At 37.8% G+C, this 22,175-nt stretch overlaps 2 protein-coding genes across 2 annotated transcripts in view; one reads left to right on the forward strand and one right to left on the reverse strand.

The window, feature by feature from the left end:
- Nucleotides 1-23: 23 nt before the first annotated feature.
- HMGB2 (high mobility group box 2) lies at nucleotides 24-2,005 on the forward strand. Its single transcript, XM_077779661.1, has 4 exons — nucleotides 24-201; nucleotides 487-632; nucleotides 708-882; nucleotides 1,458-2,005. Exons 1-4 carry the CDS (start codon nucleotides 52-54, stop codon nucleotides 1,617-1,619), a joined length of 633 nt encoding a protein of 210 aa, XP_077635787.1. The 5' UTR covers nucleotides 24-51; the 3' UTR covers nucleotides 1,620-2,005.
- Nucleotides 2,006-10,096: 8,091 nt separating this feature from the next.
- The window catches only part of GALNT7 (polypeptide N-acetylgalactosaminyltransferase 7), a 122,980-nt gene continuing 110,901 nt past the window's right edge, over nucleotides 10,097-22,175 (reverse strand). Inside the window, exons 10-13 of the mRNA XM_077779644.1 lie at nucleotides 20,383-20,601; nucleotides 17,154-17,252; nucleotides 15,942-16,070; nucleotides 10,097-12,524 (exon numbers count right to left, since the gene is read on the reverse strand). Coding sequence (XP_077635770.1) covers nucleotides 12,387-12,524; nucleotides 15,942-16,070; nucleotides 17,154-17,252; nucleotides 20,383-20,601 — 585 coding nt within the window. The 3' untranslated portion in view covers nucleotides 10,097-12,386. The remainder of the gene's footprint in view (nucleotides 12,525-15,941; nucleotides 16,071-17,153; nucleotides 17,253-20,382; nucleotides 20,602-22,175) is intronic.

The raw sequence follows: 22,175 nt of genomic DNA on the forward strand, positions 1-22,175 counted from the left end.
CAAGAGGCTGGGGATTNCCTTCTCCCCGCCGCGTAGACGCCGGCCGTCACCATGGGTAAAGGAGACCCCAACAAGCCGCGGGGCAAGATGTCCTCGTACGCCTTCTTCGTGCAGACCTGCCGGGAGGAGCACAAGAAGAAGCACCCGGACTCTTCGGTCAATTTCGCCGAGTTCTCCAAGAAATGTTCCGAGAGATGGAAGGTGAGGCCGGAGTGCGGACCGAGCTAAGGGCTTTTCAGGTGTTGTGTTCTTGGGGAGGGCCTTAGGCAGGTAGGTCACTTGTCACCTTGCCCACGGGGGCGACTCGCCCGGGTATTTCATGTAGCGTTTCGGGCGGATTGTTTTAGGTTTTTGTTTACTTCTAAGACTGCTAAAAGTAGAACGCTGCCTAGTCAGGAAAATGTGGCCCTTCAGGATGATCTCGAACTTTTTTCCGATGTACGTGGCTTACGGTTTTGCTGTACTTTGCTCCTCTCATGCCCGTAGACCATGTCTGCGAAGGAAAAGTCGAAATTCGAGGATATGGCAAAAAGTGACAAAGCTCGCTATGACAGGGAGATGAAAAATTACGTTCCTCCCAAAGGTGACAAGAAAGGAAAGAAAAAAGATCCCAATGCTCCTAAAAGGCCTCCGTAAGTTGGTTTTCGAATCAGTCCCATTGCCCCTTTACTTTTCCATTCAGTTTATTAACTGTTGCTTCCTTTTAGGTCTGCTTTCTTCCTGTTTTGTTCTGAACATCGCCCAAAGATCAAAAGTGAGCACCCTGGCTTATCCATTGGGGATACTGCAAAAAAATTGGGTGAAATGTGGTCTGAACAGTCAGCCAAAGATAAGCAACCATATGAACAGAAGGCGGCCAAGCTAAAGGAGAAGTATGAAAAGGTACGTTCTTAACCTTTTTAAAGTCAAGGTTAAGCTTAGATGTTTTCTAAATAAGGATGTTAGAAATAGGTATGAGCTGTAGACTTAGGACGGTTAGCTAGTCTTGTGTTTGTGATTGTCAGCTACATTTGGAGAACGTCTAGTGAAAATGATACACTTAACATAAACTAATGGAAACTTCTTTTCTTTTAACTGAAACCAGTGTTTGTAGCATTGGTAGATTCCTGCATATGGACTCGTTTGTAGTTCTAGGTCTTTTTAGTTTTAAGAAAGAGGAACAAATATGTTGTTTTATGTAGATGTATCTGAGGTGTGAGTGGGGCCAGGCAATGTGAGGTTTTAAATGGATATTGGTAGTGAAAGTTCTGACAGGTTGTATAAACCCATCGTTTTACATCATTAGCCTTCTGAAACCCGGAGGGAACAAATGCTCTCAATTGTGTTGGACTCTGACTACCTTTTTAGACAGTCATCAGGGTTATTGGTCAATAGTTTTCGATTGTTTACAGCTTAGTGGTTTTCACAGTTGAGTAATGACACCGGATGCTGATTTTATTTTCTTGACAATATTTCAGGATATTGCTGCATATCGCGCCAAGGGCAAAAGTGAAGCGGGAAAGAAGGGCCCTGGCAGGCCTACAGGTTCAAAGAAGAAGAATGAACCAGAGGATGAGGAGGAAGAGGAAGAGGAGGAAGAAGACGAAGATGATGAGGAAGAGGAGGAGGATGAAGAATAAATGGCTATCCTGTAATGATATGTGTGGAGTGTGCGTGTGTGCTCAGGCAATTGTTTTGCTAAGAATGTGAATTCAAGTGCAGCTCAATATTAGCTTCAGTATAAAAACTGTACAGATTTTTGTATAGCTGATAAGATTCTTTGTAGAGAAAATACTTTTTTAAAAATGCAGGTTGTAGCTTTTTGAGGAGCTACTACATACAGTTAGATTTTAAAGCTTCTGATGTTGAATGTTTCTAAATATTTAATGGTTTTCTTAATTTCTTGACTTGTGTATTGTAGCACAGCAAACTTGTAGGAATTAGTATCAATAGTAAATTTTGGGTTTTTCTAGAATTTTGCGTTTTGTTTTTTTAAAAAATTTTTGTAATAAAATTATGTATATTATTTTGTTGTCTTCGTCTTAATATGCTAGTTTTTCTCTTTAAAAACTACTTACGGTCTGGAACCATGTTGACTCTTGTATTTCTGACTAATAGTTCTTAAACACATTGATTTAGTGAAATATTTGTTTCAAAGAAAGTTAAACATGCCCATATTCCGATTTACGAAGTGTTTTTAAAAAACAGCTGGAATTTAGTGAACTTCTAAATTTGGTACAGTTTTACAAAATGAGTTAAGTTTTGTTCTTGACATTGCTATTTATTTATTAGCTAACTTGTCCCTTGGGGTTTTTTTGTTTTTTTTTTTAAACTGAGACTGTCTTTAGGGAAACTTTAATATGAGGCAGAGGAGCTAGTATAGGGAGTCCATACCTAAAAACACATGAATTAAAAAAAGAACTCATTATAAGCTTTCTGTTATGAGCTAGTTCAACGTAGATTACCAGAATGAATTTTGAGCTGTCTTCAAAATTCGCATGGTCTTATTAAGCTTTAGAATTTTGGGTGACCTGACAAAGCATACAGGGTGGTTATTGTGATCTGTTATGACTAAATTTCCTAGTATTTATATTTACTGAGAAAAGCAGTTATTTGAGAAATGCTCATTTGAGGGAACAGTTGCTTCTATTTGAATTTGGATAGCTATTTTTAGTAGTTAATCAGAGGCTTCAATGAAAGTTGACCTGTTGGCCAAGTGGTCACAGAACAAACCTATTAAATAGTTAAATCTGACAATCCTGGTTACCTGTCAAGTTTTAAAATAGTCAAAAATTCAATTACCAATACTCCACAGCATTTTAATATTAAAAAGGAGAGTATTAAAAGTATTCAATATCTAATGCATAAAGATGTTAAGTAGATGTTTCTAAAATTGAAATAGGGTGGACTCTTAGGGATTTCTAAATCTGTAAATTAGACCCATGAGGCAGATATATCAGATTTCTTGTCATCTTTTTGGGAGTTTTTCTGACTACTTCGGTTCTGTTCGTTATATATAAAAACACGTTACACGTCTTAAGCTGTGAACGACTCATTCTTTTAATTAACTGCTCCAGAATAGTTTCAGGATTTGGAGTGAGTCATGTTTGATATTTCTAAGTGTGAATCAGAATTTCAAATCCCTCTGAAAAACTAAACCAGTAAATTTTGAAGACTAGGTGACTTGGAGTGGTTACGTTGGAAAGCACTGAAATAGTGGTTAAGAATCAAGTACCATCCCAGGCCTGCTGCTGCCTGGAGGTGTTTATGAAAACTCCCTCCACCCCGTTTTTAATTAAAAAAGATCTCTTGATAGAAAAATGTGTAAAAGAACTAGGTAGTGGGTAGTTTATACCCTTACTTGATTCCCAACTATCTGGTTCTCCCAAGAGGCAACCACAGTAATGCATAATTTATCCCTCAATAGAGATTTAAGAATAAATCCTATAAATATATGTAGGTAAGTGCTACACAAATGGAAGCTTTCTGTATGTATTGTTCTGTCCCTTATTCTCATCATATTAGAGATTCCATCAGTACAGTACAACAGAGCTGCCACTTTTAATAGCTGCATGGTATCCCATTGGATAGAGTATAATCAGTTACCTGAACGTATTTTAAAGAACAATATTGCTATGAATGTTTCTACATGACTTCAAGAAATTTTATAGAAATGCTTGTACATTTTAAGATTTGCTGATTATGATAGCCAAAACCTGTACAGTTGACCCTTGGAATAACATGGGGGTTATGGACCCCAACCTTTGCCCCTAATGCAGTCGAAAATCTGCATATGACTTTTGACTCTCCAAAAACTTTACTAATAGCCTATTGACCAAAACCTGTACTGGTATATAGTTGATTAACAAATATTTTGTATGTTGTATATATTTCATATTGCATTCTTAAAGTAATCTAGAGAAAAAATGCTTTTTAATCATAAAAAAATCGTAAAGTACATTTACGGTACTGTTGTGTAAAAAAAATCCATGTGTAAGTAGACACAGTGTGAAACCTAAGTTGTTCAAGGGTCAGCTGTACTTGGTATATGCTAGAAACTGCTCTTAGTTTTGTTAATGTACTAAAGCCTGCCAGAGTTGCCCCCAAGAGGTTGTCCTAATGCGCCGTAGCAATGAATGTTTTAGAGTGTCTCTTTCCTCATCTCAGCAACATACCAGTTCTCAAACCCCCTTTTTTTTTTAAAGTTTGAGAGAGACAGAGACTGTGAATAGGGGAGGGGCAGAGGGAGAGAGAATCCAAAGCAGGCTCCTAACTGTCAGCACAGAGCCTGATGTGGGGCTCAAACTCAGGAAATTCTGAGATCAAGACCTGAGCTGAAACGGAGTTGGATGCTTAACCCACTGAGCCACCCAGGTGCCCCAGTTACCAGACTTTTTAATCTTGACTCTTCTGATCTATAAAAAATGGTACCTCCTATTATGAGTTGAGCATAGTTTTATGTTTAAGAGCCATTTATGTCCTTTGGTCTTCTGTCTCATTGGTCTTTGTATAAGTAATTTGTGAAGATTAAGGAAAGTGACCCTTTTGTGACCTGCATTGTAAATACTCTTTTGTCATTTGTCTTTTGACTTTGTTTTCTCTACGCAACGACATATTTTTATGGAGGCAATTTTATTCTTTAGTGGTGTGGGGAGGCCTTTCCCACTCAAAGATTATAAAAATTATCTGCTTTACTTTAAAATATTATTTAATTAAATCTTTGATACTTCAGGAATTTATTTTGGTCAAGGACTTGGGGGCTTAAATATCTCCCTTTCCAGATGGCAGCTACTACTTTTGGTCCTTTTATTTGGGTTAGAAGATCCTAAGGTTTCTCACATATCAATGCACTCAGTTGCAAACTTTTTCCATAGATGACAGTATGCTTTTTTGTAATTATTTTGTTTTTTAACAGCATTATTTACTGTAAGTAGTAAATCATAAGCTTGTCTTATACTGCCACAAATACAGCATTATCTTAAGCCTGACTGTTACCACATATGCCACTAAAAATGTTTTACAAAGCAGCAATTTTATTCCTTGGGGAATAGCAAGAAGAAAGATAAAGGAGCTGCTAGGCTCCTGCATAAGATAGAATCTTTTAAAAATAAGACCACTCTAGAAATAACCACAATGGGGGTTCATTTTCATGAGATCCTCATTGGAGACGATGGCATTTTCAGAGAAAGAATACGTATGGCAAGAAATGCAAAGATGTATAGCTCATAGACAGGGAATAGGGCTGGATGTGGTGAAGTGATGAGCATACAAGAAAGTAAGCTCTATGAGGGCAAAGATTTTTTATTTTTGTATCATGCTCTATATGCTGTACCAGAAACATAGTAGGTCTTCTATGAATATTTATAAACAAAATGCCCAAGATGAAAGGGGAAGCCACTGTTTAGCTTAGCTGTGTTGTTGGATGGAAATATGGGTCTAAGATTCCCAAAGACCCTAGTATTTCAAGTGGAAACAGAAATCTAAAATCTTTTTTTAAAGTGAAATCTGAATCCTATACGTTGGTAATATATTCAACAGTCGGGGTCAAAGAAAACGTCTACTGAAGGGTTAACAGTTTGCCACTTCTGTAAATTAAATAGGTAAATATAAGGGGTCCCTGGGTGGTTCAGTTGGTTAAGCTTCTGACTTCGGCTCAAGTCATGATCTCACGGTTCGTGGGTTCGAGCCCCGCGTCGGGCTCTGTGCTGACAGCTCAGAGCCTGGAGCCTGCTTCTGATTCTGTGTCTCCTCTCTCTGACCCTCCCCTGCTCATTCTCTCTCTCTCTCTCTCAGAAAAAAAAAATAGGTAAGTGTAAGATTATTAATACTATTGAGTTGGGATGCTTGATAAAGGTTTATGTATGCCTTCCAGCTGAGCATTGTTTTTTATAGTTGTATAAGAAACCCTTCTCACCCTGATTGGAAACTCCTCTCTTGTCCTGTGGTAAAGGTACATGTAGACATTGCTTCTGAGTTCTTAATGGAATTTCATTGTGTTCCTGCTGTTCTTTCGGACTTACAGTGCAGACTTTTCCCTCAGTGAGCCTCATCCTAGGAATTAAATAGTGGGTTCAGGAGCAAATTTTCATATTAAAAGAAAAATAACTTTTAAGCAATGTGGAGCTTCAAATTTGAAAACTGGAAATGACCTTTTTATCAACTGATCCAGTCTCCTTCCTTCAAGAAGACATGGAAATAAACTAAAATAATAGCCTAGGGGCATCAGGTAAGACAATAAAACACTAATCCATTTATATTTGTTATGTTATCCTTTGATTCTTAACGTTTTTCCAATGAAGATGAAATGACTTATATAAAGGACAAATTAAAATACAAACAGGGGGTACCTGGCTGGCTGAGTTGGTAGAGGATGTGATGCTGGACTTGGGAGTTGTGAGTTTGAGCCCCATGTTGTGCATAGAGAAAAAATACTTAAGAAAAAATACAGACAAAGGGAAAGACAAGGTTATGAAGGAAATTAAGAGTGAGGCGATGAGGAACTTACCCTTGGGAAACTTATCCTTGGCACTCGGATTAGAGTTTGAATAGGTCTCTGTTTCTTACTGGTTTGATAACATCAGACAAGTCATGTAACCTTTCAATTTCCTCATCCAAAAAATAAGAAATTTTGAGGTATTAAATGAGGCAATACATTTAAGACACTAGCTCAGTGGCAAAAGATAGTAAATAATAAATATTAGCTAAAAGTATACATACCAATATATATGTATGGGTTAATATAGTTGCTATGGTTAGGAGTATCAGGTTCAGTTCTGAGATTCTTAAAATCACTTTTGTTTTTTTCATCATGATAAGTGTACTCTTTAATTCCCATCCCCTATTTCACCCATCCCCCTATCCACCCTTCCTCTGGTAATCGTCAGTTTGTTATGAGTGTGTTTCTTGGTTTGTCTCTCATTTCTTTTCCTTTGCTTGTTTTATTTCTTAAATTCCACATATGAGTGAGATCACATGATATTTGTCTTTCTCTGACTTATTTTGCTTAGCAGTGTACTCTCTAGCTCTATCCGTGTTGTTGCAAATGGCAAGATTTCATTCTTTTTTATGGCTGGGTAATATTCCATTATATAAGTGCCACATCTTTATCCCTTTATCTATCAGTGGACATTTGGGCTACTTCCATATCTTGGCTGTTGTCAATAATGCTGCAATAAATATAGGGGTGTGTGTATCCCTTTGAATTAGTGTTTTTGTATTTTTTGGGTAAATACCTAGTAATGTGATTACTGGATCTTAGGGTAGTTCTATTTTAAATTTTTTGAGGAACCCAGTTCTGAGATTTTTGACACTCAAGGTAGAGAGAAAAACTACATTCCATGGAAAATAAATTCCTTCCACATGGTTCTGAAGGTACTGATACTGGAGTTGTTTATGTCCTTGCCTTTATGTCCTTATGTCCTTGACTCCCAATACTAAATTTGAACTTGGACAAGTTATTTAATCTATCGCTTATAGACGTGTGACTTCCTGTATGTTTTAGTTGCTTTTGATTTTACAAAAGTGGCTGATGATGTCGTGGAAATTACCTTTTTCACTTAACATTATCCTACTGACTTGTTTATAGGTACTTCATTCATGTTCATTGCTGTGTAATATTGAAGGATATTTAGGTTCTTGGAGGTTTTGCCATTGTAAATGGCAGTGCCATAAAAACTCCTGTACCAGCCTCCTGGTATTCAAGTGCACTCCCCTCCAGTAACCTGCCCTGTAAACTCCAGCTGTCTCAGCAGCCCAGCTCTATTCTTTGCCTCTTCAGCTCAGAAATAGCACCACTGTTGCAGCTCCCCTTTCCTGTACTATGATCATGAAAGTTCTCCAAGGCAGACAGACATGGTAAACCTAGTATTCCCCTTGCACGTTTCCTTTCTCTTGAGTATCACAGTCTGCTTTGCCTATTAACCAATTCCTCAAAACATGTCCTGGCCAGAAATGGAAGTCTATTCAGCTCTAGTTTCTACTCAAAGCTTTAGTTTTGTTTTCTACGTTTAAGCATTAATACAGTTGGGAGTTTATTTGCCAATATGAAAAGTCCAAAAGAAATGTCATTTATTAAAAATATTTTTTATGTTTATTTTTGAGAGAGACAGAGTGCAAGTGGGGGGAGGGGCAGAGAGAGAGGGAGACACAGAATCCAAAGCAGGCTCCAGGCTCTGAGCTGTCAGCACAGAGCCCGACACGGTGTTCACGCCCATGAACCGTGAGATCATGACCTGAGCCTAAGTTGGACACTCAGTCGACTGAGCCACCCAGGCACCCTGAGAAATTGCATTTAAATATAAAGACTACATTATCCTAAACATTCTTCAAGATTCACTTAGTTCTATCTAAGGGTTAAATTAGACCACTGAAAACTACATTTTACATGCGGATGTGAGGTAGACATCATTTTTCCAATTATGGATAAACCATTTTACTCCCAATTTAAGAAACAGCTTAACTTATGAGCTTCATTTCTTCATTTGTAAAGTGTGTGTAAATGTTAGGTCCTACATGAAACACAGGCACACATGAATAGCCTTTTTGTAGCATTTCAGTATAGCTGCCTTCTGATTGAAAACAAATTTTAAGACTTTGAAACCAGATAATAATAGCTAATGTTTATATTACGATGACTATATTCCAGGAACTGTCTGAAGCACTTTATGTATGTTCATACAATCCTAATAAAATTTCATGAAATAGGCACTATTATTTTCCCCACTTGCAAATGGGGAAATTGAGACACAGATAATTTTCCAAGGTCATATGAGTAATTTGTAGTCGAACAGAGATTCAAAACAGACTGGTTACCATACTACATTCATTCAAATGAGCAGATCGTAACATCGTTCTATTATGAAAATAAGGGACCCTCCCCATCCAACCTCTGCTCAGATGTGAGGTCAAATATGGGCATTTCAAAATCTTAAAAATGAGAATTGCAAACTAGTTATTGGATTTAGTTTAGAGTCAGTCCTTCCTTTAACCTCAATTCCAGGAATAGTGACCCACAAAAATAATTCTCTGACTTTTGTCCATTTTCCTGCAACCAACTGATTCTGATAAACTATATGCATTTTCCTAGTGCTTGGTACTTTTTAAATCTGCTTTCACATGGATTAATTTTCACATACCCAAATGACTGGCCTACTAGGTATCTGGCTCAGGTCAAATACTTATGTTTTTCATTGAATTATAAGTGGATTTTTTTTTCAATTACATTCTGTCCAGAAATGAAATATATTCCAAGATCCCTGTGAGACTGTTTCTGAAGAAGTAAGTGAGCTCTTGATAATGCCAGTCTGGTCCTATGTGACTTTTTCAAATTTCTTTGGTATAGCAGCTGAGAATTAGAGGATGTGACAATAGCCAAGCCAATTGAGAGAAAGTTTCCCAAATGAATTCTGCGGCTTACTGGAGTGTTAGCAGCCACATCCTCTTTTGAGATGTCACCTGTTTTGTCACAAAGTCCTATGGCCTATTTTTTGGTAGGCTTCACTTCTGTCTACTCACTTGATCTGTCAGATTGCAAAGAAAGAGTTTTGACTTAAAGAAATTTTTGCTTTCAGTAGGCAATCGGATAAAAGAAAACACTGCTAGGAAAGATAGATGTTGCTGGGTTGTTTTTTATAATTGGGTAAGTGATTTGTTTTTTAATTTTAAAAATATTTTTTATTTATTTTTGAGAGAGAGAGAGACAGAGCATGAGCAGAAGAGCACAAGCAGGAGACGAGCAGAGAGAGAGGGAGACACAGAATCCGAAGCAGGCTCCAGGCTCTGAGCTGTCAGCACAGAGCCCAAAGTGGGGCTCGAACCCATGAACTGCAAGATCATGACCTGAGCCAAAGTCGGGTTAAGTGACCTTAAAAAAAAAATTGCTATACATATGCAACCAGAGGCAAAAATAAACCTTTGTTTCCTCCCTACAGATGGGTAAGCTCCGTGTATTCTAAGCACATTCTAAGCAGAATTATAACCAACATTCCAGCACATACTCAACATATAACTATGGTATATATTTTAGCTATCATGTTAGTATATCTTGTAAACAGTAAAATAATTATTTCAAACATGCAGTGTTTGGATTTAGAAATGATTACAAGTACTAAAAAACCCATCGATTAAAATACAGTATTTTATTTTTTTCTCACCTAAAAAACAAGCAACCCAGAATTAAGATATACATAAACTTCTCAAATTTATCCCTAATAAAATTTGAATATTTATACAATTTCTACAGAAACATACAGTGTATCAAAATCTGCATAAATCAAATTTATAAAATGTGTAGAAATGCATAGTGATATTATCAACTTACAAAGCAAGGATGTGGGAATTATTTCCAAAGCAGCCTACAGTAGAAAATAGTCCTATGGCAGCAGCTTCTGATGTTTTTCATGTTTGGTACGGTTTCTGATTTCAATATATAGAATCATTTTCATAGAGTATTAATGAATTGCACAAAATACCCATTTAAAATTTACATGCAAAGTTTATGTGCCACCTTTCTTAGGCCTATGCATAGTTAACAAGGTTATAATCTATTCAACAAGGAAAACGGAGCCTATCTGCAGAGACACAAGTAATTGAAGTACCAATTCTCTTAGTTTCCTTTTCATAGTTGATTTATTTTGCAATGATATCAGCATATATAAATGTATTCCTTTTTAAACATCCCTAGAGGTGAATGGAAGTTAAAATGGTTGATCACAGATCAGTAGCAAAATACAAATTGACAGTTCAAAATTATAAGTAAAACTCTGTTCAGGATGTTTAACTCTGACTCCAAATTTAAGAGCTAAGCTTGGAAGAAAAATTTGTAGGCTTTTCTTCTAAACAAGTGTAGATTTTTTTCTTTCCTTTTTAAAGCTGTAATTAAAAGTAGTTCCCTCTGGCAGTAGTTTTTGAAATTCCTTTCATTGAAATGATATCATGATTACAGGATCAAAACTGCTTAATTTACTTGCCATTCCCCACTTTATCCATTTTTTTTTTTAACTCAATGTAGCATTTTAATCTTTTGGGTAACAAAAGACTATTTAGAAATTAGAATTGAATTGACCACTTGCACTTGGTTTTCCTACAGTAAGTCCTATCTTAATAAATGTTTAAATCCAAACAAGTCTTCTTTTTCACTGGAAAAATACTAATAGAAATATGCTTCCTAAAAAAAAAATTAAGAAACACTAAAGAACCAAAATATAACTTAACAGAAGTTCATATTTGTTAATGAACTGTATTTTTAAATAGATTTTTTTTAAATTTAAAAGATGTGTAGGGAATTTCATTTGGATGAAGATATACATGAAACATCCACTCACAGCTTCACAGGTTGCACAGCTTAGGTTAATAATGCACAGGAGTTTTAGTAAGGCTTAATCTAACAAGGGCTCGGAAATTCCTACCTTGGTCAGAATGAACCTTTGATGTGTTTACAGTGGTGTTTTGTTATTTTTGTTACCCCCTCAGTAATTCAAGGTTTTGAAACTGAGAATTATTTATAGTTTTCTATAGTGACATGTTCTAGGGAAAAGTAAATCCCAGATGTCAGTGGACAATTCTCTAGTTGGTAGACCCTCTTGGCTATCTTGGGAGTCAGTATCAACAGAGAGCATTGGGAATGCCAGCAGGGAAGGGAGTTAATGCCATACACAATCTTCAACCTATAAAATAGCCTTGGGACGTTCCAGACTGTCTTTTCTTTCTCAAGCTATACAACATTCAATTTCAGAGCAAATGGTAGCATGTAAATTCATTTCTGAGTAATAAAAGGACTCCTCCTACAGATGACAATTCCATCAATACCAACCTATAAATTTCATCAAAAGCTCTTGAAATATATACTGAGAAATGAAAGAGGCACTAAATGTGTTGAAATTCACCTTTCAAAAAAGCAGCATGACTGTGAAGGAAGGCCACCGTGGCTAAGAACCTGTGGCAGTGCTTCATAAAGATGTAAAATTAAATAAAGACACAACAGGTTGATAATCACCAAGTTATATACGAAAGTCTGGTTACTCCAACCTTTTTTCAAGTGTGTTAAAGAAAAAAAAATCAAACTGCCTTTCAGACCCCTGAGTGTAATCCCAAAGAAGACAACAATGCTTTTCACTCTGTTCTAATTAAACCAGAGCTAAATGCACAAATTACCAATATCATCTTAAAACAAAACAAAAAAAGATGTAAACATCTACGAAGTTTAAGGTAAAAGCAGTTTTGTAAACAGTAACTGCAGATGATAATGTTATTGTAAAATCACAGTTTATCAACGTCCTTCAAACTGATCAGGAGGTTCTGGGTTTGGAGCTGTACAGAGTTTAATAATAGTTGCAGCAGGTTTCAGGCGGTTTTCAGTCCTGTATCAATTTACGTGTCAGTAGGTAGGTTATTGGTTTCTTTTATTCTTTCTAAACACTATGGATGTTATTCATTTCCCACTTTTGAGTCATTTTACTGGAGTCGCAATTGGAGATGAACACTTGATGTAGGACGTCTGAGCGATCTAAGCACTTTCCTGAAGGAATGTGAGTGAATCTGTGTAGGTTCTGGAAAACAAAGGAAAAAGGAGTTTTAAATGTGCATTTTTTTTTTTTTTTTTATATCACTGACATGATAAGAAGTCATTACCTGGCTTTCACAAGAAGGTGGTTTGAGCAAATTGGACAGACCTAAGCCAAACATACCTCAGACTTTGGATTTTTTGTCTTCTAAGTCCTTTTACTGTTAAGTTCATAATGTACCGCTGGTACCATAAATTCAATGGTATACAAACTTACTTCTTCAGTTCCCATCCTGGCTAATGACAAAACCATCCTTCATGTCCTCAGGACAGAGGCTACACACGTCCCTTCATTCAAATTGTAGCACCGATTGAGGACTAGTATTTGCAAAGTCTCTCTGATCTATCCTTTCCCACACCCACTGCATATGCCTTAGCTTAGCCCTCCTGTATTGTACATTTCTTCATTATAACTCAGGGCTTCTCATAGTCCTTAGACTATCTAAGATTGGGTTTGTAAGGTCAAAAATATTTTTATAACAAATACCCTATTTGCTTTTTTCACTGCACTGACATACTGATGCACAAAAGAAACGGCAGGTAAAAGTGCTGGGGCCTTAGCTTAAATCAAGCAGTGACACGGTGTTCTAGTAGTCTCCTTATTCATGGCCATACATCCACAGCTAAAAAAGAAAATGCTGGTGTTACGTAAGGATGTCTAATGATGAAACAGTAAAATGACATAGTTTTATTAAATCTGGACCCTTGAGTATACTTTCAAAAATATTCTGAAATGGACAATAGGCATAAAGCACTTCCCTATAGTGAAGTACAAGGAAAAGGAAAATACGTGTATACTTGTTTGACCTGAGCATCAAATCAGCTGCTCTTTTCATGTCATGTCATTTTGACCTGAAAGGATAATTCTAGACAAACTACGAGTATTCAAACTTGGGACTGGTAGATATTTTCTGGAAAATGAGGTAGGTCTGTCACTTAAAAAACAATGACACACCTGACAGTATTTGTTGCTAATGACAGAATTTGAGGTTTTAAGCAAAAACTAGAGTTGTGGAAAACTTGTACCCACCACTATGAACTTGACAGCTTTACCATAAAATAAATGGTTATATCTGTGATTTTTTTGATGTTGTCTGATAAAATGTGTCAACATATGGAAGACCCACGTAGCCTGGCGAACCAATATTTTCCAAAGAAGCAATGCATGATATTACAAAAACAGACATGGGTAAAATGGATTTTAATGTAATACAGGGCAAAACGTTCACTGATGGTTTCAGAGTCTACACTGCAAATAATTTTTAAGAAACTACCACTTATCTAGTTGTGGGGTAGCATCAAAGAACAGCTACAATGATATGAAAAGCCTATTAAATTAACCCTCTCTTCTCCAGTCGCATGTTTGAAGCTGATTTTCCTCATATACACTTCAACAAAAACATTACCACATCAAACTGAATGCAGAAACAATATGAAAATCCAGCTGTCTTCTATTAAGCCACATATTTAAAGGGACTTGAAGAACTATAAAACAATGCCATTCTTCTCACTTTTTTTGAAAAACTGTAATTTGTCGTTGAAAACGTTACTTATATTAATATGTAGTAGGGTTATTATTACTTTTACGTGAGTGAATACATACATACAAATACAACACAAATACATACAAATTTCTCAGGTTTAATTTGCAATTTAGAAAATACTGTTAGTTATAACCTAGATAAATAAAATCAATTGTGTGTGTGTGAGGGGGTCCTCAATAATTTTCAAGAGTAGAGAGAATCTAGAGACTGGAAAGTTTGAGAACTGCTGACTGAACTGATCTGCTTATCAGTCCATACTTCACACAATTATTTCTAGAATTATTTTCCTGAAAGTATCCGTTTCCTATCCCTGTTTCCTCAAATAAAGTCCTTCACTTTTCAAAAGGCACAAAGTGAAGTTCAGTGTTCTTTCACATGCATTACAATGTAGGGATACCAAACTGAACATGATCCCCAGAGTTTTCTATACATTTTTATTCCATGCCTTTGTTCACCCAGTTTTCTTATTTATCCTCCATGAAAAGCCTTTTTATATCTCAAAACCTGGAACAATAATACTTCCTATATGAAACTCACCAGAAATAATTCCTCCTATTAATCTCTCCTTTGTTAACCTATTGCATTTTACTTATTTTCATTTCTGCATTTTTTTCCTTTTCTGCCATTATAGTATGATGTGCTTTTGCTACGTTTTGAAGTCACCACATCACCAGGCCCCAGGGATTATTTAGTAATGTCTGATGCACAAATGTATATTCAGTGCTGTGGCCTTTAAAATATCTAAAATATCTGCATTCCACTTGTTATCCATTAAACTACTTCTGGATGGTAGTTTCTGGTCTGCTATAGCCTTCTTTTACTTTTTACTAACACCATTTTACGAATACCCTATCATTTATTGCTATTATTTCTCTTTGTGGAAATAAATGCTCTGTTACGGAAGTAAAATGCCCTGTTCTTCAGGATTTATGTTAATGGTCTCCTTCCTGACTTGTTATAAGAAAAAAACCCCCAGCAACTGACACATTCTTACCACTTCATGGTAATTATCTGTGAATGATGATAACTGGGAATATTAAGTGGGGTCATAATACTGTCACTACATAGCAAATAACGCCTCGCATGACAGACAAGGTATGATAGCAACTACTAAATGAGTACATAAAGTTCAGAGGTGCCAAGTTCTTTCAGTTTGGGGCAGCTTTCCCAACTCTGTGTTTCACAATACACTGATTTAGTCAAGTCTAGACACTGAAAATTATACATAAATCCATGCATATGTTGGAATCTTCAACTTGGCAAGGAGCTTTGACTATTCACAGCTGAAATAGAAAAACTGCCCCTGCAGCGTCAGCGAATAACTAAACATGACCTTTAAAGCAAGCAACAGGCAATATTTATCCCGTTGTGTTTAGCAAAGAACACTGATAAGGAGGTTGGAAGGCACAGATTTCCAAGTGTTATTTGTTTGTCTCTATCTCCACCTGCTGGACAACATGAAAAATAAATGCAATATTTAAAAAATTATACACATATAATTTTAGTAATATATATAACTTTTTAAATAATTTTACTTTAATGAATGACTCCTTGAAATTTAAAAAATAAGATTTTGATATTAGAACAATGATGATCATTGCCCCACAGAACAGAATTTTCCCGTGTTACTGAAATTAGCAGTGGGTCTTTGTGGACATTCTGTGACCTCATTACAGGCCAACATTATACCAGGAGACAAGGCATCACTCAATGCTCAGGAAAACGAATGACTAACTAGAGGGAAATGTAAGTCAATTTGAATGCAGGTTTTAAGATTTATACGTCTAAATTCCATATGGTAGATGTTATTAAAATGAAATCACAAATATTATTATTTCAAGAGTTGAAATGCGCCATACCTTGAAGTACTGCCATTCTTTAAATTCATTTAGATTACAGTGTGTAATCATAATTTTTGACCCATCAGGCCCCTTTGTCAAACACTGGTCATATTGCATGAGTTGATTAGCTTCGTTGATTCGAAAAAGCTATTAAAAAAAAGAAAGAAAGTAACAGAGCCAGCTTCTCTTCTGACATACATTATTTTATTTTAAAGATTACACTTAAAAAAAATTTTTTTTATGTCTTTATTTTTTATTTTTGAGAGACAGAGACAGAGAACGAGCAGGGGAGGGGCAAAGAGAGAAGGAGACACAGAATCTGAAGCAGGCTCCAGGCTCTGAGCTGTCAGCACAGAGCCTGACATGGGGCTCAAACCCATGGACTGTGAGATCATGACTTGAGCTGAAGTCGGACACTTAACCGACTGGGCCACCTAGGCGTCCCTAAATATTATACTTTTAAGTAATCTCTACAACCAGTGTGGGGCTCAAACTCACAACCCCGAGATCAAGAGTCTCACACTGCACTGAGTAAGCCAGCCAGGTGCCCTGATATACATTATTTAAAATTTAAAAAAAAGAAAGAAACTTAAATTCAGTGACTATCTTACTTTCCTATAATTTTTATGTATGTTCAGAATTATAAGTCCAGAGATCAGAACTATATTCATTTTGATATTAGTGAAGACTCCTATTAACACCTAAAGGATTATATTCTTTAGCTTCTTATAGAATGGGTCATTAACACATATTTATTATGTACCAACAATGTGAGCAGATAAAAAGTAGAAACAGAGCTGATGACGTTCACAGTTTAAATCAGAGACAAGAACAATACCCATATAAGGAAATAAAATATATTACTGAAACATACTTACTGGCAGTAACAGCTTATTAGGGGAAAATGTGCAATACTGAACAATGTTTGCAAATAAAATGGTTCAGAGAGCTTGGCTTACATAATTCTATCCTCACACAGGAATATATTTTAATCTCTTACATCAGACATAAATTCTAGATTCGGACTGCTTATGTGAAAACCAATACTGCTATCATCTTCCTCATCTAAAGAAATGTCCGGGAACTGTCAGTTTTTGTTTTTTTTTACAGAATGTTTTACTTGACCCAAACAAAATTATCAAGTTAAAAAGCAAACTAAACCCTGTGATCAGTAAGACTATCTGCTCCAATGCAGCAGACCTATAAAAACATAGAAATATGGTTAGTTACCTGATTCCCTCCCATCCGGTGGCAGGGTCCTAGTTCAACAAAGCCTCCATTTGTTTTCCCCATGCTATCAATGCAGTAAACAGTTTCGAGGCCTCTGATCTACAAAAATGAACAAAGAGCCAAAGGGCCGGCAATGGGTTAGGCTGTCACGCGCTCTAGCTGCAGAGTAAGAGGGTTTCATGCTAGACACCGCAGTTCACAGTGGACCTCTGGGCGTGTGTCATGCCAGGTTTTGACGGTGCTGTCGGTCTTTCAGAGGTTACAGCATACCACTCCTCTCTGAAATCGTTTATGGGCTTGAAGTCAACACTGAATGGGGCCTATCCCAACTATGGGCGCTGGTCTCTAGATTTTGATAAGATACCACAGAAGAAAGAAAATTAAAAAAATATCATTACATACAATTCCAGATTCATGATGATTTACATGGGTGAGAAGCAAATAGAGTACAGGTACCTATTACCTCAGTGGTAACAGACACTGGCCCTAGACGTCTAGACCAGAAGTGAATACGTAAGGGAACTCTTCCAAATGGTTCTGCGGCGACTCGGGCAGCTGTGTCCAAGGGGCCTAAGGGGGCAAAGACTATGGCAAATGGGCCAGGCAGTGAGACTTTTCCCAGACTGTGAATAACGCAGGAGAGAAGCAAACACAGGGGATCATCTTTGAAATGCACATTTTGTGTAACAATCACCTTTCCCCTTTCTTGGAAATACTATATATTTGTATCTCAATTATAAATGACTATATTATTTGGATACAATGTTTAAAAAAAGTTTACTCTTTCAGTCAGCAAATACTGACTGAGCCCCTATGACGATGAGGGCTTTAGAAGATACAAGGAGATGAATCAAATCATGGTCCAGGACCCTCATGTTTGTGAGAGACTGAGGGCTAAGCGACAATCGGGATGGAGGGTTGGGCGTGTGGAAAGGGGAGCCTCTCGCCCTGCCTGGAGGAACTCTAAAGATTGTCTCAAGGAGACATGGGGTTTAAACGGGTAGGGGTTTGCCCTGCAATGTGGAGGGAAGGCTGAGAAGCGAGGTGTAAGGAACAGGGGCCAGAGTGGGGATAAAGGATAAAGTGGAGATATATTTGGGGGTGAGCTTATAAAGGGAGAACAGAAAATTTCATCTATCTATTCACTCATGTCTTTATCTGTTCATCAAATATTCAGTGAGCGCTGTGGCACGCATGTGGCAGGCTCTGATACGCCAGTGAACAAAACAGATAAAAGGTCCTCGCCCCAGTGAACTTACATTCTATGGCGGGAAAGAGACTATAAGCAAAAAACGTTAGCAAACATGTCTGGAAGCAGTAAGTGCCTTGGGGGAAAAGAAAAAGAGCAAGTTAAAGGTGGGGTTAAGGCCGTTTGGTGGCCAGCAGGCAGATTCTCACTGCGAAGGTAACACGATCGCTATAATGTGCTATAATAGAACACAGAGGTGAAATAAGAGTATAGGGAGGGAGGTATTAAACCAAGATGAGCACAGCATAGGTGTTGGTTTCTTTTCTTCCCAAACTCTAAATGTCGAGATCCCTTAGGGATGGATCCCATCTTCTTTTATCCATCCTTGTTTTCTCCCTAGGTGAGTTCATTCAGTTTCATGAAACAATCTACCCACTGATGGCTCCAAAGGTACACTGCCTCTCTTCTGGGCTTTAATATCACATGGTCTATTATCTACTTGACAGCCGCACCTGGGCATCCAGCAGGCACTTCCCACAATCAGAACGCCAACAAAGAACTTGCTATTCCCCCACACTTTCCCCTCATCCCCTCCATCAGCATCCCAATCTCAGCTGCCACCTAATCAGCTATTCAAATAAAAAACAAAACCGGTCATCTTGGCCCATACCCTTCACATACCCGTCCGTCAGCGATCTGCCTCCAGATGAATCATGTGGCTTATGTTGGTCTGCTTGTCTCCGTTCCATTTTGGACATCCTGGTCTCAGCCACCATCACTTCTTACCAGAACTACCCTACTAGTTTCCTAATTCGCATCCTCGTTTCTACTCTAAATTCTCACAGCAGGGTGATTAAAAAGCAAGTTGATGATAAGTAAATCAACTTATATTAACTGCTTAAAACCCTCCCACGGCTTTCTACATCCATGGGATAAAGGCCTCCCTCCTCATTAATCTCCTCTTTTCTGATTATCATTAAGGCAAAGCATTTCCTGACTCAGAGTCTTCAACCTCACCATTTTCTTTACTTGGAGCACTCTCTCCTGGCTCTCTGGTTGATCATTCAGATCTCAGATTAAATGTCACCTCCTCAAAGAAGGCTTCCTTAATCTATCCCTAAATCTTCTTGACCATTACCTGTTTATTTCCTCTGAGGGCCTTACTACCATCTGCCATTATCTTCTTTGTTTACCTGTTGTCTTTTTTTCCCCCAAGGGGAGAGACCTGATGAAAGGGACCTGCCTGTCTTATGTCTAAAAGAGTGACTGGTGCATAGCAGGCCCTTGACCACTATTTGTTGAGTTCTTAATTAAGCAATGATACATAAGTTTGAAAGTTCATGGCATGCTTAATATACCCATGAGGCAGCAGCATAAGGCTCATGGGTGGGGGGACATGAGAAATGAGATTACAGAGGCAAGTTTGAAGAAACAAAGAAATGACAATACCCATCAATGCCTTGGCCTGACCTTATTTATGTTCAGTTACCATTAATCCATTGATTCATTTGACAAGCATTGTTTGAGTGCCTGTTGTTTAGAGGGGGGTCTCTGTGTTAGTCCATTGGAACATGATAGTGAACCAGGTCCTGGGTCGAAAGACTGACTGAGAGGCAATTTTGAGTGTTATGAGAACCCATGGAAAGATCCAGAACTCAGTTTTTCTGACAGAGTGGGGAAGAATAAGAAAGGCTTTTCAGAACTGGTGGTCTCTAAATTGCGAGCAATAGGGTAAGTAGGAATAAGTCAGGCAAAGGAGTCGGAATGAGGGGCAGGAAGTGGCAGGGGCTGCAGGGAGTGGACGGTGGCCCAGGTGGAGAGCTGAAGTCCACCAGCTGAGAGCAGGGGACGCCGTGGTCAGGTGCTCAGGGGAGGTGTGAAGGCTGGTGGGAAGGTAGGAGAGGTTACCGGACAGTTTTTAGAGAAACTTTTCTCCAAGAATTTTTCTCTCTCACTCACACATTTCCATCTTTCTCTGCCTTCTCCCACACTCAGTCTCCAAACACAGTTTTTGAGATCTGAATACTGGATGGTACTTACTTCTCCCCAGTCGACATTTTTGGGTGGCAAAGGGTAGTGTGAAGTTATGTCGTAAGCTATTTCTTCCATGAACCACTTGAAACTTTTGCAGTTGTGATCCTCTCGAAATTTTTTCAGCTCAGATATATCCCCATATGCTAACGCCTTTGATTCAGGACGACTGGCATAGAAGTAGTCCTTATATTCATCCCACCAAACCTCTACGACTCGAACATAATTCTGTGAAAAAGAACAGATCATTATGAAAAAGGAAAATATCTGCAATGCCATCAACAGCCCATCTTAGACACATGAAATATCACCAACATACAATAAACTCATTTAGATAGGACCTGATATTTAATAAAACAAACATAAGTGAGTTAATGAGTCTAATAGGTCAATTGCTAAGGCTAGAATATCAGGCATGTTCAACTAAGAAGTAATGGACACAGAATCTGATGTCACTGAGCTGTAAGGTCACATATTCTAAGATCATATATTCCATCTTGCTTCTAGAGGAAGAAGGTGAAGCCCAGAGAGGGTTTAGGAGAGGCTGGCAGGAAATGGGTGCTCCTTTGCCTAGAACAATCTCTTTTAGAACCACACTACCAGCTTTGTGGTTTTCCCTATACATGGGAAAATGCTGATTTCAGAAACCATCACGAAAAACAATAGTGCTGTTGAATATATATAAATATATATTTTTTTTGCAAGGGGCTTTTTTGGTCACATTATGACTGTAATAGAACCATTTTGCTATAACCCAGAATTTACAGGATATTTTCACCAGTTGATGCACTTTAAGGAAAAGCAGCTAAAGAACAATAAAATAAGTTAACATTGTGAAAACTGACAAAGATCTGTATATTCTAAGGCTTACCTGAATGCATGCCTGCAGGCATGAATATTGTAATGGAGTGAGTACATTCTCAATCTAGTCCCTTGGTCTTGTACATTATGCACCAGCATATTTTCTCTATAAAAGGCTGGAGAGTATCTTTGGCATAGCAGGCCAGACAGTTTCTGTAGCAATGGCTCAGCCCTGTTGTACTGAGAAAGCAGCGTCGACAACACATACACAAACGGATGTGGTGGTGCTCCAATATCACTGTATTTACTGAAAAGGGCTGGATTTGGCTTAAAGGCCATAGTTGCTGACCCCGGTTTTACATCAGGGGTAGAAAACACCTTGTGTTCAGACTAAAATTCTCCTAGGTTATAACTACCAAAAGGTGAACATGTTCCCACAGGCATGCTGTTGCAAAAGCCCATGGGCTCAAAAAAGTTTTAAACACTACTGCTAAATATGTCTTTTAAATTTTGTTTATTCATTTCTGAGAGAGACAGAGATAGTGTGAGTGGGGGAGGGGCAGAGAGAGGGAGAGAGAGAATCTCAAGTAGGTTCCCCACTGTCAGTGCAGAGCCTAATGCAGGGCTTGAACTCACAAAACCATGGGATCATACCTGAGTGGAAACCAAGAGTCACCGACCGAGTCACCCAGGTGCCCCCTTGCTAAATATTTTTAATTTTTGCAAATTCATCCAAAATTAGACACAGCTCATGTCTTCTAAATACTAATGAACACAAAGAATTAAGTGTGCATACACAAGTTTAAAGCAACACAAAGAAAGAGCACTTATTTAATTGTTTGGGGTGGAGAAGGCCAGAGAGCCACCATGGAAGGGCACTGGACAGCTCAGTCTTGAAGGACTGGTTAGTTACGTGTGAATGGTATTCAGGGCAAAGGGCAACCCAAATGAAATATGGCAAATCACGGTGCATTTGGGGTCCTAAAAGTAGTTTACCATAA

This window comes from Crocuta crocuta, unplaced genomic scaffold (genome assembly GCF_008692635.1).
Source record: "Crocuta crocuta isolate KB4526 unplaced genomic scaffold, BGI_CrCroc_1.0 scaffold158, whole genome shotgun sequence".
In the NCBI taxonomy this organism is placed as follows: Eukaryota; Metazoa; Chordata; class Mammalia; order Carnivora; family Hyaenidae; genus Crocuta; species Crocuta crocuta.

Excerpts from the sequence above, each read along its gene's own strand:
- HMGB2 (XM_077779661.1), top strand. The coding sequence starts at position 52 with ATGGGTAAAGGAGACCCCAACAAGCCGCGGGGCAAGATGTCCTCGTAC. Across the intron at positions 202-486 it reads AATGTTCCGAGAGATGGAAG|ACCATGTCTGCGAAGGAAAA; the intron begins GTGAGGCCGGAG and ends TCATGCCCGTAG. Across the intron at positions 883-1,457 it reads TAAAGGAGAAGTATGAAAAG|GATATTGCTGCATATCGCGC; the intron begins GTACGTTCTTAA and ends ACAATATTTCAG.